Source organism: Staurois parvus, unplaced genomic scaffold, assembly GCF_062004578.1.
Source record: "Staurois parvus isolate SC_StPar_1 unplaced genomic scaffold, SC_StPar_1.0 ptg000009l, whole genome shotgun sequence".
NCBI lineage: Eukaryota > Metazoa > Chordata > Amphibia > Anura > Ranidae > Staurois > Staurois parvus.
In genome coordinates, this window is record NW_028317805.1 from 3,736,568 (window position 1) to 3,750,075 (window position 13,508).

Consider the following 13,508-nt stretch of genomic DNA (forward strand, 5'->3'; position numbering starts at 1 on the left):
TAGAGAGAAGGAGGTCTTGTGAGGAGCGGAGGGTGCGTTTTGGGTGGTATCTGGATATTAGGTCGGTGATGTAGTTTGGAGCAGAGTTATGGACAGCTTTGTACGTCAGTGTTAGCATTTTGAATTTGATCCGTCGGGCAATCGGAAGCCAGTGGAGTAAATGGCAGAGGGGGGTGGCGGAAACGGAGCGGTTGGTAAGGTGGAGGCAGGCCAGTGAGGAGGGAGTTGTAGTAATCGAGTCGTGATATGATGAGGGAGTGGATGAGTTGCTTAGTAGTTTCTGGAGTTAGGAATGGGCGTATTTTGGAGATGTTGTGGAGGTGGAGTCTGCATGAGTTTGTTAGCGATTGCACTTGGGGCTGAAAGGATAGATTGGAGTCAAGAATGGCACCAAGTACTCTGGCTTGCGGGGTGGGCCTGATGGTGGCATTGTTGGATGTGATGGAGAAGTCAGTGGGAGGGGGGGAAGACTAGGAGCAATGGAATTAGTAAAATGAATCTGTGATCATCTAATGCCAACCATGAAAAGTCAGAAAGTGTGCTAATCTCACCTTGAGTTCTATGTTATCCATTGTAGCCAGTATACTTTTTATATTATACCTGTAGCCTCCTGGCATGATAGGCTTCTGGGTGATTTCTGTACCCTCGCTCTCCAACGGTGGTGCTTGGAATCAGTGCCATTTTAAAAAAAAAGTAGACATTGGCAACCAGTGGGTCAGGCAGCTACAGAGCTTGAGTGATTGGATGAAAGTTGGAGGACTATGTTTCCTGGGTGACCTTAAATGCAAACTGTGATGGACCTGTGCTGTGACCTGCTATGGTGTGGAAAGAGCTTTATATCCCCCAGAGTTTTCATCCAGGCAGGGTAAGGGTCTCCAGGATGCTTGTCTCACATGTAGGAAACTGGATTTTCCAATTCCTCTGCGGTTTGTAAAACCCGGTTTGGGGCTTGGAGTCTGGAGGCTTCATGAAGACTTGGGAGTTATGAAGATTCCAATCTTGGATTCAGGCTTTGTGAGTAAGCAGCACACTAATTAGGCAGGTGTGTGCAGGGCTTTTATTAGAGACCTGACTATGGTTCAGGGTTCCACCATGGTGGACAGAAGAGGTTTCTGCCCAGGAGTCTGGGGGGCTCCAACTAGGAGACAGATTGGAGCCACTGCAGAAGAAGCTGCAAGGTGTATGAGTTTGTGTGAGAAGACTATCTGTAAGAAATGGCCAAGGTCCCAAAGTGATGTCTTGAACTTTGCTTTATTAAAAATGAGCAGGAAAATCCCTTAAAAAGAAGATTTAAGTGAGTGGTTGTTTCCTCAATACTCTGCTGTTTGAAGCTGGTTCCCAAGATATATAAACCAACTTAGAGTGGAACTATACTGCATCTGAGCACCACAAATCAAAAACTTTATTTAATTCATTTTTAATATTCAAAGCAATTTCACCCATCCATATCTACATGCTGTATTTTGCGGAGAAATCACTTTGAAAACCATCCCCCCTAGCATTTCTGACAGTGGCCATCTTAAGTAAGTGTAGCACCCTCCTAGTTTAGCTAGGGGGAGCTAGACTCCATTGGTTAGACAGGGGCTGAGCAGCAGCCCAGCTGAAATAGCCAGAGAGGGGTCAAATTGTCGTCCGGGCTGAGAGGCTCTGCAGGCCAGTCCCTCTGGAATTTCATCCTGCTCCAGGGCTTTTAGAAAAAGGCTCTAGAGGCATTGGATGCTTTTGAAGAGTGACTGGCTGCACTCTTGAGGGGTCCTAGCCAATCCCCAACAAGAGGTTGACAAGGGGCTGGACACCCTTAAAAGTGTTGGAGCCTAATCAGTTGCAGGAGAGCTGAAGTGAGAGTTTGGGTGGCAGATGTGAGGCTGAGAGCAGGAGGCTGCGAGGTGGCCCAGTGGGTTGGGGCCTACCTGCAGGCCTGAAGCTGGAAAGGAGGAAATCTCGGAGCTCACCGGCCCCCTGAGAGAGGACCAGCTGATAGGCCTGGTAGCAGTCACCAACCCACAAATGGTATAGGAGAGGATCTGAGTAAGTACACCTACACCCCCTGGGCAGATAGTGAAAGGAGCACTGTGGTGGAAAACCAGTTTGACCACCTATCAGTGACTGTTTATCTCTTGGGGTGACAGGAACCGGATCCCCTCTTCAGGGATACCTCCAGATTGCTGAGTGAAGAGGAGAAGTTCATCTAGGGTCTGGGGTGGTATATTAAGGAGATGCTGGCTAGCTCTCCAACAGAGGCTGTGCTGCAGAGAAGGCTTGTAAATAGTCCCATCATGTACACCCCTAACCCTATCCCAGTTAAAATCCCTCCATAAAACAACAAAACCAAAGTCCATAGAATATGGAAATCACATCCAAAGTGGCACTATATAATTGCACTAAAAAATGGAATGCAGTAGTGTGAAGTGAGCCTAAGGAGACACCGCAAAACAGTCTTTTGGTAAGGCCTGTGTACTGCAAAGGTGATGTAGACAAAACCAATGATAGGGCAGAAAAGAAAAGAGGAAACAATGATTTAATTTTTTTTTTCCTGGAAAGCAATGCCCTGTGTTATAAACACAGCAGGCACCATGACTGGGGACGGTCCCTACGGACTAGTCTGTAGGGTAATAAAGGGGTTAAGTGATAGCATAAGGGCAAGATGGTGAAGGGGCATGATTGGGATTGTGGTGGCAGATTATTGGTAGGAGGAAGAAAAAGGAGTTACGTTAGTTACGTCCCGTGACACACTGGTCACTCAGTTGGCGACCTTCCACAAAGAAAGAAGCCTCCACTCTCCCTCACCATTTTTTTTTTGTTCCTGGGTTTTGTTGTTATGACTTTGCTTATGACATTAAAAAAAAAAAAGTGTAGTTTTTTATTAACGGAAAATGAATACATAAATAAAAAATAATAACTGTATAATGTATATTTGTTGTCACGCTGTATTTTTTTTTTATCACAGCTGCTGTTTATCCCTTTTGTGGGCTGAGATGGAATGTGGCTGGTAGAGGCAGTGGAATTGGTAACAGGGAGCCCAAGTAAAGCCAGCCATACATGGGTCGAATTCTGGAAGAAATTTCTTTCAAAAATCTTTTCTAAGACGTTTCGTTCAAATTTTGCACCATTAGTGGGTCACAGAAATGGACGATTTTCGTGTGACCATCGTATTTGAGTGAGCGGGCATGTTGGAAATTTTTTGAAAAATGAACTAATTTCGAATCAATGATGGGAGAATCGTGCAAGAAATATAAAGCTGTGACCTGGAAAGAAAAGAAAATTCTTGGCCATGAAAATTATTTTCTGTAGCAAGATAAGGAGAAATTGAAGGCTTGGTTGGTTGAATTTGGAAATCAATGGTGGAACCATCGCATTAGAAAACACACAAAATATCCGATTTTCTACAGAAAATTTGTTCGGAATTCAACCCATGTATGGCCTGCATAAGCCACTAAGCCTAACCTGGATGGCTGAGGGCTGATTTGGCTCCTGCTAAGGAAGACAAGTGGACATATGCCACTCAGCACTGCTACAAGGGATTTGGTGTTAGATATGTTTTATTGGTTGATTGTTAATTTATAGATATCAAGCTGTGGCCGATACTTAAATAATAAAGTATCAACGCAGTTAAAAGCATCTTTGTTGTCAGTGTGGTTATTTTAGTCAATCTCAGGGAAAAATGAACAGTGTACCAGTCATATCATTTTATTAGGGCACGGGTGTCAAACTGGTGGCCCTCCAGATGTTGCTAAACTACAAGTCCCATGAGGCATTGCAAGATTGACAGTTACAAGCATGACTCCCAAAGGCAGAGGCATGATGGGACTTGTAGTTTCACAACAGCTGGAAGGCCACCAGTTTGACACCCCTGGCCTAGAGGATGTATCCAATGCACCCTTGCTCATAATAACACTTTGTGTAGTTTATTGGAATTTTCCTCTAACACAAGCAGTCAATCAGGTATTCTACTAATAGCTACCAAAACTCACCCTTACTATATTATCGTTTTCCAGGTATTCCTTCCAGGATGAAGAGGACATGTTTATGGTTGTAGACCTACTCTTGGGCGGAGATCTTCGATATCATCTACAGCAAAATGTCCAGTTTACGGAGGAGACTGTTAAACTGTACATATGTGAAATGGCTCTAGCTTTAGACTACTTAAGAAGTCAACATATAATCCATCGGTAATGTGAGATGAGTTTTCCGAGTTTTAATAATATAATGCCAAAAGCAATTCTTGGCCGCAATCAATGTCACCTTATCAGAAATCAGCGCAGGATATTTGGCTTAGTGAAAACCGAATTCTGATTGGTTGCTGTTGTTTTTTTGCTTACCATTACTCTCTGGGCAGTGTGATGAAACAAGAGCCATGATGCTAACACTATTAACAGTATGTGTCATATATATACTGTAACATAAGCAGGGCTTTTTTTCTCAGAGAGTAGATGTAGGAATTCCCCTCTTCTGAGTCACACCTGTCTCCTCCCGCTACCCACCTCTGAGCATCATCCCTTGGTTCCGACTCCTACCCACCTCCCAGTACTGCCCCTTTTATAGAATACAGAAATAAGTATCATATCGTTGTGCTAAGTCATTTGGAAAGATAAGGAATCAAATTGATCCCCTGCCAGCAACAATAGTTCCCCCAGCAACAATAGATCCCTAGCAACAAATCTCTAAACCCTCCAGCAGCCAGCAATAATAGACCCCCTCCCTCAACAGTAGAACCCTCCCAGCAACAAATGACCCCCCAGAAAGATAAGACCCCCTAGCAACAACAGATCCCCCACCAACAACAATAAACCCTCCACTAAAAAATAGATTCCCTCCAGCAATAATAGATCTCCTAGCAGCAAGAAGATCCTCTAGCACAGAAACTGATTTCTCCCATGTTTCCACTGAAAAAAAGCCCTGACCATAGCAGCCAGAATTTCAGCACAGCTTGATTTTGGACATACTGTATCATCTTTATTACTTCCTATGTGTCTGTATTCCATTTGCTTCAATGTTCCTCACAATGTGAATGGAACTGTATGGAGGATAATTGATTGTCTTTGGGAAAGTACCTGCTGAAGAGAACACAGAGCAGATGTCACATAAATGCATAGAAATACATCTCATTTTTTCTTTATTTAGGCTACCATAAATATACAGGTAATGCTGCACAATTGTATATTGTGTAAGGACTTAAAAAAAAAAAACTTGAGCTGGACCCACTTATGACCAGGTAGGTTTTTTTTTTGTTCAGCCTTTTTTTTACGTCTTTGGAGACAAATACAGATAACCTGGAGATTGTGGTTACTGCTTCTTACATAGTATCAGGGACATAGTAGGGATGAGCTTAAGGTTTGGTCCAAACATAAGTTCGGACTGAACCTTGGATGTGTAGTCTAATGCCTAAACATTTACCCACTCGGCAGGAGCTAAATGTCATGCATAATGGTGGCATTACATCTGCTATTATCTGTGACTGCTTCCCACTGTCAATGGTTGTTAAAGTATATGTAAACCCTAACCTTAAAATACAACACATTCAGTTTAAAATAGAAATGCAGACAAAACATTTATGTATAAACGTGAAAAAGAAATATAGATATCTATTTTTTAAATAAGTGATCACATGACCTCTGCTCTCAACTGCTGCTTAGAGCGGTGGGGGTGGAGAAACAGCAGTACGCTGATCTTCCCAGTGAATGGAGGTGTGTCAGCACAAGTCTAGGCCACTGGAGGACAGACAGACTGTGCCCCCCGCACAGCCAGAAACCTGACCACGCTGAGATGGATAAGCTTCCTTGCCTAGGTTGTTTTCAAATAGGAAAGCAGGAGGGCTGGTAAGCTCACCAGGTATTTCACACAAAGAAAGAAATGCAAACAGAATAGGATACCTTTTATTATCAGTAAATGGAACAACAGACACAAACAGTATCAGGAATTTGAAATGTAGGGAGTAACATTTTCTTTCAGGACACTGGTGAGTGCAGGCACCGCTTAGTCCTTTACAACCAGTGATGTCTTCAGCCCCATTCACTTACATCCCCGGCCATGAAAGCAAAGGAGCCAGGGATAGTACAAAAAAAAAGACATGGTCTTCCCTCCTTATTCCTATCAGGCACATTATGTCTAGTATAACTTTTCAGTGGAACTTCGATCAAAAAAAGTGAGGTCCCCACAAAAATCCCCAACAGACCCTTACCTGAGCATGTAGCCTGGCAGGCCAGGAAAGGATGGAAGAAGTATGTGCCCCTTTTTGTATTGTATCTGGCCAGCCACAATAGTAAAGTACCTTGTTCCCTTGTTGATGAGGGCATGGGCTTCTTCCCCACAACCCAGTCCCATTGGTTGTTAGGGCTTATCAGAACCTGTAAGCCTCCTTTCACAATAAATGGGCACCCAGATACTGCCCTCCTGCCTATATGAATGAGTAAGGGGTGCATAGTACCCTTTCTCATTCACAAAAAATGTAAAAGGTAAATAAATACGCTTACACTGCGGAAAAAAAATGTAATGTCCCATGATATACAATTATCATCAATCATATGGTTGAGCAATGTAGATCCATGTTAACTGGGATCGGGAGTCGGGAAGTACATCAGAACTCTCATTTCCCATGCCCTTAATGACAGGTCATATTTACCGTTTAAGCACCTCTTCTGAGTAGTTAATTATAATTTCTGTAATCATTCTACATAACTGAGGTCTTCCAATCCCCTATTTAATTTTAAAGCCCTTTGTTGAACTGAGCTTTTAATTCCAAATCCAATAACATTAATAAACAAGTTATAGAACATTGCCCCAAGGCAGAGACCTGGGGCATCCCATTCACAACCTTGCTCTATTTAGAGAAAGTCCTTTTAGGGGGATGATTATTTGGTACTGATTTTTTTATTCTTTACAAGTACAAACATTAAACCCAACTTTTATGTGTTGCAGAGATGTAAAGCCAGACAACATTCTCCTTGATGAACAAGGTGAGCAAACAAAGCCACGTGCCTAGACTACACATTCTCTAGTGACACTTGAAGGTGTCTCGTTATTGTGTGAATTAGCAGTGTATGTGTTAATGATGTGGTTTTTATGTGCCTTACTAATAGATTTAAGTTGTTCGCAGATAACAACAAAGCAAATCTCTCAATAGTTCCACAATGAATAAAAGGTCACTTCAGAGCATAGCCCAGATCTACTCTAACCATCTTGTTCATTGAGATATTGAACCTCATTTATCAATGTGCTTGAAAGAAGACCATGCATTGATATCCATAGCCAGCCATGTCATAAGGCAGTTGTAGGTGGGTCCATGGGGCAGCCAAAGTTATTTTTTTTGTTCACTTTTCTGTTTGTACTTTTACTTTGGGCTGGTGAATTCTTATGCAGGCCATACATGGCTCAAATTCTGTATGAATTTTATTTAGAAAATCGGACATTTCGTGCATTTTGTAACCCAGTGGTGGCACTATTGATTTCAAAAGTCAACCAACCAAGCCTTTAATTTCAGCTGATGTTGCTACAGAATAGAATTTTCATGGCCAAGAATTTTGTTTCTTTCTAGGTCACAGCTCATGCTCATTGCTTTCATGATTACATTTCTCTCACGATTCTCCCATCATTGATTAGAAATTCGTTAGTTTTTCAAAGCATTTCCAACACGCTAAAATGCTCAAATTCGATGGTCATATAGAAACCGGCCGTTGCTGTGGCCCGCTAATGGTGTAAAATTTGCCCGAAAATTCCTAGAAAAGATTTTCGAAAAATAATTCTTTCAGAATTCGACCTGTGTATGGCCAGCTTTAGTCCCCTTTCACACAAAGGGTCCAATGAGGTCCACCTGTTAGACCATCTGACCAGATCTGCCTGAAAAACTATGTGATCCCCATTGGATCGGTAGCTGTAAAAAGACTTGTATCTGTTTACACCCACCTATCATCCCTGTAACTGCAAGATACTTTTTCTGTTGAAAAAACAACAGATTTATTGGCTGGATCACCAGATGAAAATAAAGGAAAGAAAACCTAAAAAAGGAAACTAGTACAACCACCACATCTAAGAATTGGTAAACTGCAATATAATAAATGTCTGCTTTTGGGTTTAGTACAGCTTTAAATACACCATTGGGAGATGTTTCTTCTGTAACAGAATTATAATTCTATTTCTGTCCATCCAGCCCTAAGATATACACAGCCCTACCAGACAGCTGAGTTAGATCTGACTCTTCTTTACCGCAGTTAGACGAGACAGCCTGCTCACCTCCCTGCCCCTAGCCCATGATTAGATAATGAAGAAACAGCATCAGCACACTGATTGGAGTCATTCATCACTCCGCTCTGCTCTCTCCTCCTGTCAGAATGTTCCATGCAAGCTCATGTACACTGCAACACAACTGATTGGCTCCTAATGCTGTCCCTCCCCTCTTCCAGCCTGAGTCTGTTGTACATGGGATTAAAGAGGCCAATGCCAAGTCCAGCTGACGTACTTTCGTTAGCAACTTTTATAAAGACTTTTAATATTTTTTCAGTGGAATAATTGTCTATGCAAATGCGTTTGTACTTTGTCATCACTTTTAGGTCCATTGTCTTCTGACTGATGTGGGAGGTTATGAATAGCTAAATGGATGGTTATATAATAAAGGTGTACTTTACTTATTGTCTGAGAACCTGTTCTATCCTGTTCCCCAGGTCATGCTCATCTAACAGACTTCAATGTGGCGACCATAATCAAAGATGGCGAAAGAGCTACCGCATTAGCTGGAACTAAACCATACATGGGTAAGGAAAGACAAACTTTGTATATTCGATGGCCTGAGGTGTCCAGCTCTTGCGTGGAAAAGTCTCCTGTTGGGGTTCTGGTCTGATGCACTGCTGGGTGGAAAATCCTATACTGGAGATCTGCTATAGCAATGAGGGCTGAAATTATTTTAATTGTGCATATGGCACACACCTACTGTACAGGTTTGCATTAGCATTGATTATGTCATAATATTATATTTTAAAATGACTTTAAAAATAAAGAGTAGTCTAAGTACATTACACTCCAGGCAAGACATGCATTTGCATAAAAGTGTAAAATCTTCATTATGGCCTATTCACATCAACGTTGCTGCCAATTGTCAGCCATGGAGTTTCGATTACTGCTGCATTAACAAGGACTGACGTTGTCCAATTCAAGGCAACACTTCACCGAACCATTTTGCTCAATATACTGTTCACATGTAGCGTTACCTCCGAAAGGGCTGCTAGATTTCAGGCCTATTCCCCCACACAGCACCCACAAACAGACAACAGGAATTTTCCACTTTCTCTCCACAGGCTTAATGAACGGTTTAGCTGTATTTTTATTTTTTTAGAACTTGGATAGGGATTAGGGGTACATGAGATTTCCCAAACTGAAGTAGTATTGCCAAATATTTACAAACAGTTGAGAACCTGCTACAGTCTCTGGTTGCTTCAAACTGAGCTGCACACCAGTGGGAATGAAGACACAGCATGTAAAATGAACAAAAACTCCCAAGAAGTCAAAGTTGTAGACACAGCACCTGGCTGCTCTCGACCCAAGCTAGAGATAATGAGGGGTGCTCCTGGCTGTCTTGCACTGCACTCAAGTTTTCCCATAGTCCCAGACATGTGCAGTATTGCACTATACTGTCTTCACTGTGTTGGGTATGTTGGCTAGCAGGTGCTCACTCAATCCTTTAAATGGCTCCTTCAGTCCAGAGAGCTGCTGCAGGGGCCTTGCTGCAGTACAGGCTGGTTCTGGTTTCGAGTTCCCAGCTAAGCCTAGCTGAAACTATCTCTGAGTGAAGTCCTGGAGCTTTCTTCTCCTCTGTATCTCTCCTGCTGCTCTTTCTCTTCCTTCTGCCCCAGAGGGCAGAGCCCCCCCCCCCAGCATAGGGGGTCCTTTCAGATGACTGGACCCCGGATTCTGCTCCCCTAGACTTCCAGGCTTCTGAGTATTTATGGGCTGTAACCACCCCTTTTGGGTCCTGCCTCCCCAGGGACTGGTGGAATGTTCAGGTTGCAGCCTCTGTCCCTCGGCCTACTAAATTCTAGAACTATCCAACAAGTTCTACAAGATGGGGGAGGTAACAAGACCACAGCCTGTGAAGCTCTGCACAGTCTTCCTTATCAATTTACCCCTGCTCCTATGGCTGCAGAGAAGCTAAACTAAATTTACCCACTCTAGCAACCTAGGAGGGTGCTACACACCTAACAACATGCACTAAGTTCTACTCCTTTGTGAGGCACAAATGGCCTGGATGGAGAGACCACCTGGCAGGAAGCATTGAACCAGAGTATTTAGGTACATGCGTTAATACTGTATGCTTGTCAGCTATACAACTAGATAAGGGGTGGGCAACCAATCGATTGTGAGCTACCTGTTGACCACTGAAAGGTGAAAGGTAGATCGCGAAGACGACCCCCTGTTGCCAACCCGGTCTTTTTCTTGGAGCTCAAGAGCGGTGCATGCGCATGCTCACCCAATCAAGGCTGCAGAGGCAGTCCCCACCCCTTGCATGCATGTGGCTGCAGGGCGGGGAAAGCCTTCAGAATAGCTTGGGTGGGTTTGGGCTCTTCTCTGAATATGCCTGAGCTCTTCCTCTGTTGTGTGCTCATCACCACCAGCCCTTTTCCCCTGATCCAAGTGATACCATGTGGGAAGGTGAGAGAGGATTGCTGGCAGGGATCAGCACCACTGCACTGTCCCTGCGTCACTCTGCATTACAAAACATGTGTGCCCTCTTAACACTTTAGCCCTCCTGATCCCCCAGTATTACGCTCTCCTTACACCCCAGCCATCCTGATCCCCCCAATACCATACTCTCCTGTCCCCCCAGTGTCATGCCCTCCTGACACCCCAGCCCTCCTAATCCCCCCAATACCATACCCTCCTGATCCCCCAGTACTATGCTCTCTTGAAACCCAAGCCCTCCTGATCCCCTCAATACCATACTCTCCTTACTCCCCAGTGCTATGCCTTCCTGACGACCCAGCCCTCCTGGTCCCACCAATATCATACCCTCCTGATCCCCCGGTACTATGCTCTCCTGACACCCCAGCCCTCCTGATCCCCTCAGTACCATACTCTCCTTACCACCCAGTGCTAGCTGTCTTCCGAAAGTCAAATTTCAAAAAGAAAAGAGTAGAATAAAATAGAATAAAAAAGAATAGAATAGAATAAAAATAATATAAAATAAAAGAATAGAATGAAATAGAAAGAATATAGCCATCTTCCAAAATACAAATTTCAAAAACAATGGAATAAAATAGGTTTCACTTAGGATGTGTATCCATTCTTTATGTGTGTGTGTGTATATATATATATATATATATATATATATATATTTATTTTTTATACAATGGAAAATGTATTTTGTTTTTTTATAAAAAATAGTTCCATTGATTCTATCAGAAAGCTAGTAGTATTTCAACACCGCTTTTCTAATAATATACACCTGCTGTTGATTTTAATTATGTAGTGACTTGCAAAACAGCCCACATGTGAGTAGAGTTTGTTGTATATATGTTTTTAGTTTGTATCTTGCTGTAAACAAGGATCTTTGCCAAAACATGTTAGCATTTTACCTACTCTTGTGCAAGCAATAAAAAAGTTTATATAGATATTGAAGTTATGGGGCCACAGTTTCAGAACAGAATAGAATAGAAGATAAAAGAATAGAAAAGAAAAAAATAGAATAGATTAGAATAGAATAGAAATTTGAATAAAGCTGCCTTCTGAAATTTGAATTTTGAAAAGAATAGAATAAAACAGAATAGAATAGAAAAGAATAGAATAGAAAAGAATGGCATAAAATAGAAAAAAAAGGAATTGAATTATTATCACCGTCTTCTGTAGTTCGAATTTTGAAAATAATTTAATAAAATAAAACAGAAGAGAATAGAATAGAGTAAAACAGAATAGAAAATAATAGAAAATAAAAGAATATAATACAATAGAATATAAAATAAAAGAATAAAATAGAATAGAATAGAAAACAATAGAAAAGAAAAGAATAGAATAGAAAATAGAATAGATTGGAATAAAATAGAATATAGCTGTCTTCCAAAATTAAAAAAAATAGATTAGAATAAAACATAGACTAGAAAAGAATAGAGTAGAACAGAATAGAATAGAAAATAATAGAATAGAAAGTGGAAGAGTAGAACAGAAAATAATAGAATAGAATAAAATAGAATATAACCATGTTCCGAAATTTGAATTTCAAATAAAATAGAACCAGCTATTTGTCACAATGAAAGGATGTCTAATGTTTGGTTCTTAGGGTGATATCTCCTGGTGTGCCTGCAGGTAGAACATCATTTTTTTTTGGTTCACATTTTCACTAGCACGGACTTGTACATATGAATAGTTCTTACATGATGTTAGGAGCTCACTAGATTTTTTAAAATTGCCCAAACAGCATTTTTCTGTACTTTCAGCAGCGATAGAGCTTGATAAACTGTGTACCTATTGTAGCTACATGTTTTTTTTTTTTTTTTGCCCAGAGATGCATTTTTAATGATTTACACAATGGGCAAACAAGTAAACAGAAGGCCAAACAGTAAATTTTCTGCTCTGCTTTTTTATAATTCATGGATATTACAATGAAATACATCAAATGTTGTATTTATTTAGCCAGTAAAAAAAATGCAAGCTTAATATATTTTTCTGCACGTTTTACATAACAGAGGTCACTATAGGGGTGTACAGAGGATGCAATTAGATGAAGTCTATTATAAAATTGTGTATAGATGTCTCTGACCTTGATAAATAGTTCCTGCATAACGAAGCACCGTTGGCTTAGAAAACACTTACTGAAATATTATAATGAGCATCGTATTGTAGCACACTTTACTTTTTACAGCTGAAGCGTACACTGTCAGACTTTGATGTGAATACATAGTATCTTCATTTGGTACGGACTGATGCATTTCTGTGCAAACTCACAACTTCACAGATGGCTAATTTAGATTGCCCATAAAGCTAAATGCCAATTTTAATATTTACATGATAATATTTGGAGATGTCTTTACTTCCTTGGTCCTATTGCAGCCAGTAATGTCCTGTTTAGATCAAGTTACATCTAAAATAGTTTCCACAGGATTTAAGTTTTCATTAGTAGTTAAATGCAGACTTTAAGGCCTGTATTGACAGGCTTTTGTTTGCTTCAGACATTGGTCAGCTCTTGCAGGTCAATGTATAGGCTGGTTTAAGAAGAGTTCATGTTTTTTATTAAAATGGTATCTTCTGGGTCCTAATTTGGTTTAGCCCTCTACATGCCCCATGTATAGGCTGGTGTAGGAAGAGTTCATGTTTTTTATTAAAATGGTATCTTCTGGGTCCTAATTTGGTTTAGCCCTCTACATGCCCCATGTATAGGCTGGTGTAGGAAGAGTTCATGTTTTTTATTAAAATGGTATCTTCTGGGTCCTAATTTGGTTTAGCCCTCTACATGCCCCATGTATAGGCTGGTGTAGGAAGAGTTCATGTTTTTTATTAAAATGGTATCTTCTGGGTCCTAATTTGGTTTAGCC

The 13,508-nt window shown here is 41.2% G+C and overlaps 1 protein-coding gene across 2 annotated transcripts in view; it reads left to right on the top strand.

The window, feature by feature from the left end:
- The window catches only part of STK32C (serine/threonine kinase 32C), a 333,705-nt gene that overhangs the window by 283,387 nt on the left and 36,810 nt on the right, over window positions 1-13,508 (top strand). For both annotated transcript variants that reach the window (XM_089669209.1, XM_089669216.1), the window contains 3 exons: window positions 3,996-4,169; window positions 6,916-6,953; window positions 8,655-8,744. In XM_089669209.1, coding sequence (XP_089525335.1) covers window positions 3,996-4,169; window positions 6,916-6,953; window positions 8,655-8,744 — 302 coding nt within the window. The remainder of the gene's footprint in view (window positions 1-3,995; window positions 4,170-6,915; window positions 6,954-8,654; window positions 8,745-13,508) is intronic.